The sequence below is a fragment of the Oryzias latipes genome, chromosome 10, assembly GCF_053564925.1.
Source record: "Oryzias latipes strain Hd-rR chromosome 10, Olatipes_Hd-rR_3.1".
NCBI lineage: Eukaryota > Metazoa > Chordata > Actinopteri > Beloniformes > Adrianichthyidae > Oryzias > Oryzias latipes.
The window spans coordinates 9,014,113-9,019,428 of NC_136246.1; the positions used below are offsets into that span (position 1 = coordinate 9,014,113).

Below are 5,316 nucleotides of genomic sequence, written 5' to 3' on the forward strand. Positions count from 1 at the left end.
ATGCTGTTGTACTGTCCCTTACGCCACACTTAAGTCCAGGGATGGGCAACTCAAGGCCTTGATGGCCGGTGTGTCTGCATGATTTCCAGATATCCAAGTCCTACTCATGATTGATTAGCTGGTTCAGGTCCGTCAGGCCAATTAGAACATGCCAGAGCAAGGTACAGTGGTGGACAAAATTGTTGGTACCCCTCAGTTAAAGAAAGAAAGTCCATAATGCCCACTGGGATGACTTGAAACGTTCAAAAGTAACAATTAATTAAAATGTATTGAAAATTAAATAATCAAAATCAGCAATTAGTTTTGAGTTGTTGATTAACAGAATTATTAAAAAGAAAAACTAATGAAATAGGGCTGGACAAAAGTGATGGAACCTCCATAAAAGACTGAGAACTAATTGCCCAGGGGGTCATGATGAACTCAGGTATGTCCTTTAATTGACATGACAGCTGTTTTCAAACCCATAATCAGTCAGTCTGCTTATTTAAAGGGAGACAAATAGTCGACGTTGCTGTTTGGTGAAAAGGTATGCACCACACTGAACATGGACAACAGAAAGCGAAAGAGAGAATTGTCCCAGGACATTAGAAACAAAATTATAGACAAACATGGTAAAGGCTATAAAACCATCTTTAAGCAGCTTGAAGTTCCTGTGACGACAGTGGCACATATTATTCAGAAGTTCAAGACCCACGGGACAGTAGCCAACCTCCCTGGACGTGGCCAGAAGAAGAAAATTGATGACAAATTGAGGAGACTGATAGTTCAAACTGTCTCCAAAGAGCCCAGAACAACCTCCAAAGACATTAAAGGTGAACTCCTAGAACAAGGTACATCAGTGTCAGATCGCACCATTCGTCATTGTTTGAGCCAGAGTGGACTTCATGGGAGACGACCAAGGAGGACACGTCTGTTGAAAGGAAATCATAAAAAAGCGAGACTGGAATTTGCAAAAATGCATGTTGATAATGTTGTTCTTTGTAGCCCAGTTTTATTTTATCTTTCTTTAGTCACTTGGACAGTCTGATCCTTCATTAATGGAGTTATGTGGGTTTTAATAAGCGGACAACCACTATGCTAATGTGGCCCTTGGTGAAAATGAGTTTGACACCCCTGCACTAAAGATACCTCCAACCCTGTTCCTCTTGAGCTACCACCCTGCTTGTTTTGCAGCTAAACCAACTTCAGTAATTCCTTATCAGCTAAATGAGTAATTGTAATTGGTTCTGAACATTTTTTCTGCACATTATTTTTATTCTCTTCTGACAAAGTAAAATAAGAAAAACAAAGCAAATAATAAATGTGAATGTGAGTCTTTAAACTGTAAAATAAACATCCAGATGATTTGAAAGAAAAATATATATATATATATATATATATATATATATATATATATATATAAAAACCTAAAACTGCATCAACAAAGTAAATCATATTTGCACATTTCGGTCTTTAATAAACTGCACATAACGAACATCCACAAACAACAATCCTTCAGTATTTAGTTGTTTACAATCTGCAAACATCCATAGATTTAGGTCCTGCTTTGACTGAATCTACTACGTGTTTTACGAAGCTGCTTGTACTGTTGTGTACAAACAGGCTGAAGACTCTCCGCTCTCTTGATTCCTCCTAGGTTCTGCTCTTTTCATGGAAAAGTCAAGTGCTGCATACATCTTTGCCGGCTCTTCTTTACCCTAAAAAAAAAAAGTCAAGTTAACAGATCGGAAATTCAGAGATTAAATAACAAAAAATTTATTTTTCTTGCATAAAATAAACGTCAAACTCATTCAGGCAATAAAGGAGCAAAGTTGTCATAGTTTTACTATTGAATTAACTCCAAGGTTACAGAGCTCTTTGACAAGATAAAGATTGAGAGGTTTGATCTTTAAAGTAGAAGTATATGTAGAAAAGTAAAATGAGTTTTTTCCATTTAGTTTGCAGTAATTACCTGATTTGGATTTAACTGTTCTTCTGCTAAACTGAAAGTAATTGTTTCTGCAAAAAAAGCCACAGAATAAAAATATTAGTTATTGTGCAAAAAATCTGTCTTGTGAATTATTAATACATTGTAAGATATTACACATTTTAACAGTTTTTTTCACATTTTCAACAATTTCTTTGTCATCACAAATCATTTAATAGTGTTATTTATTAAGTAAGTATGAACTAAAAATCACATAAAGATCTAGTTCATTGTAATAAACTACTAAACAGTAGTATTAGAATACTTATGCAAAACTGCAAAATATTTAAAAATTAACCTTTCTGATGTTCAGAAGTTCTTCTTCTGTATAAATAAGTAAGCAGGAGCACACAAACAGTCGCACAGCAGGCCAGCAGACCTCCCAGCACAGGAACAAGTGGATCCAGTTTGGCTACTAAAGATGAAACAATGTTCACTGAAGAGGTTTATCATTTTTATATATTTTATTACACATAAACTGATTCTCTCCTATTCCCCATAAACTCCTCAGGTTAAATCAGATGCCATTTTTTCACACATTGTTGTATGTTAAGCATTTCACAAAACAAGGTCACTTAGAACACATCGTTTTAACAGCCTCTGTTTCTAGATTAACTCAAGATAAATCAAGATCTGAGGAGAACATACCAGAATACTTCATCTCCACTCTGGTTCCATTTCCAAACAGTATTTCTCCACACATTGCCACAGCACAGTAGTAGCTTCCAGCATAAGAGGAGTCATTCAAAGTTTTGGTGAGACGATAGACACAACTTTTTCCAACAGTTTGATTGTTTAAATCTGTTGGAGTAAAAATGACACCAGGATGAGGTGATCCTGATGCAGATCTGAACCAGTGAACATTCTGATTTCCAGGACATGTGATGATATTTTCTTCATTCTTGGAGATCATCAAACACTGGAAGTTCACAGACTCTCCCAGCTGTGCTGCTGCCAAGCCTGGGCTTTGTCTGACATAGACAGCTGGCTGCTCTTGACAATCTGTGAAAAAGTGGGAGGACAACTTGAATTAGCACTTAATGAATAAATGTATTGAGACTGAGTGTTGACGGATGATTCTTGACGTGTTTTATTGAAAAGGTATTACCTTTTACAGTCAGCAGGAATCCAGCTTTAAAAACTTGCAAATATTCTCCTCCACCTTGACAAAAGTATTCAGCTTCATCCTCTTTAGTAACTGAAGTGATGGTCAAAAACATCTGATCCTTTGAGTTGTTGACTTGAAGACGTTGGTTATTAAATGGTTTAAGTAGCTTTACATTAGAATAGGCCCCTGAAGCGACTGTTTCAATTATTTTCCCAGGAGACTGCTTATACCACTGGACAAATCTGCTCTCATCTTCAGTGAGTGAACAGTTAAAAGTAACCTTCTCACCAACTTTAACTTCTATTGTGGTGATCAGGCGAGGAGGAGCAGCAGTGTGAACAAGGCCTGAAGAAAAGAGACAACAACTGTTACTATAAGAGTTTAAAACACTTTTAACTTTGAATCTATACTGCCAAACGTGAAAATACTTGAATTAAGTAGTCAGATGATAGCATTAAAGCCCACTGTTCTTATCGTTCAGTACAAATAAAGTTTACTTACACACTGTAGACAGAAAAGTCAAAGCAGCCAGTTTTCCGATCATCGTGGTAGAGCAGTCTCATCTCTCACCACTGAAGTCTTCTTACCCAGTTAAGCATTTGGTCACAAGGTACTTTGGGTTTGCAGAGAGGAAACAATGTGATTGGCTGGAATGGAACTTAACTTTGGCCTACTATGGAGACCTCTGGGAACCTTAGTTTTGTTAGTTAAAGCAGTCACTTAAAGAAAATAATTAAGTCTTCAGTCCAAAGAAAAACAGAATTAGTCTCTTTGTTTGTGTTTTTTTGTCCATTTGTTTTAGCTATATAACACATAAAAGTGTTTGTCTGTCTGTCCGTCTGTCAAACACACAACGTGTTCACTCCATATGTTTTGCCCAGAAGGAATGCTAAATCCAGTATCCAATTTGTACAATTTACAATTAAAAAAAAAAAAAGTTGACCACATATTTTCTGTATATATTTTATTATTATTATTGTGATTATTTTTATTAGTATTAGTATTTAATATTTATTTATTTATTTCATATTAATCAAAGTTTCGATATTAATTTCATTAATATTTGTAATTATAATTTTTAATAATTTAATATTCTTAATAATTTAATATGGATGTCATTTTCTTATGTAATTTTTTTATGTTATATTATATAGATTATTTCTGTTTTTTGCTCCCACAGATATATGACATTACCCCATTGTGGGATTAATAAAGTCATCATCATCATCGTCATCATCATCATCATTTAGGCTTATCAAGATCAGGAACAGTGAACCTATGGAGCGTTTGGCAACCTTTTCACTTTAGATCTTAATTTAGGCCGGCTCACCTCAGTAAAGTGCAGGTAATCACTGCTCTGAGGCACCTTTTCTTCGTAAAAGACTCTGAACTGGCAGTATAGTAAACCTCTGCAACATCTAAAGAACACATGTTGATTTGAAACATGGTGTCTATTCGACATTTGCTTCTTTAAATTTCTCCACCAGAACTTCTACTCAGAGTTTTTAGCCTGTCATGCTGACGCTCACCAGAGAAAGACTAAATCCCAGGTGTACATATTTTACATTTTTAAGCAGTCATGCATGGAGCTACACAAACCCACAAAGAAACATCACAGACCTACTCATAGCAAGCAACTTCTGTGCCAGACCAATAATTCCCATTTGCTCGGCTGGTGTGATCCCCTCCACGGTCTATAGAGAATGAAGAAAACCAAATCATGTCTGGGTTTTAAACTCTGGTGTCATCAGATCTGTTGCATACAGCAAGCTGTAATGTCAGTAATTGGGCATCACACTTTAGAGTTGTCAAAATGGCTGAGTGTAGGCCACAACATAAAAAAAATGCCAAAACATTAATCACCTCAAGACAAACCATGCTTACATACCACGCTGATTTTAAATGCTTGAGCATCATAACAATAAAACAATATACAGACCTCACAAACACCTCTTCATTTTAGCAAAACAAAAAGTGCATTTGCTGTATTGGGGTATGTACAACTTAGTTAAGGTCACCAATTTTTTTAACAATTTTTTGATAAAGTTTCACCACTTTGATAAGTAATTAATGCCAGGTGGAAGAAGATGAAAAAAACAGGATCTTAGTGAATAATACTTTATTAAAAAAAGACAATGTAAAGCAAAAAATCAAAAGAAATTTCAGGAAATTAATGAACCATAGTCCTTGATCCTACACCCAGCTGGTGGTGATTGATTGTAACCAGTAATGTAATTAGAAA

At 35.5% G+C, this 5,316-nt stretch overlaps 1 protein-coding gene across 1 annotated transcript; it reads right to left on the reverse strand.

Annotated features, from left to right (window-relative positions):
• Nucleotides 1–1,443: 1,443 nt before the first annotated feature.
• LOC111948072 (uncharacterized) lies at nt 1,444–3,795 on the reverse strand. The gene is made up of 6 exons (XM_078954472.1): nt 3,576–3,795; nt 3,075–3,419; nt 2,615–2,968; nt 2,265–2,381; nt 1,952–1,998; nt 1,444–1,697 (listed from the first exon to the last, which is right to left on the reverse strand). Exons 1-6 carry the CDS (start codon nt 3,616–3,618, stop codon nt 1,569–1,571), a joined length of 1,035 nt encoding a protein of 344 aa, XP_078810598.1. The 5' UTR covers nt 3,619–3,795; the 3' UTR covers nt 1,444–1,568.
• Nucleotides 3,796–5,316: the final 1,521 nt, after the last annotated feature.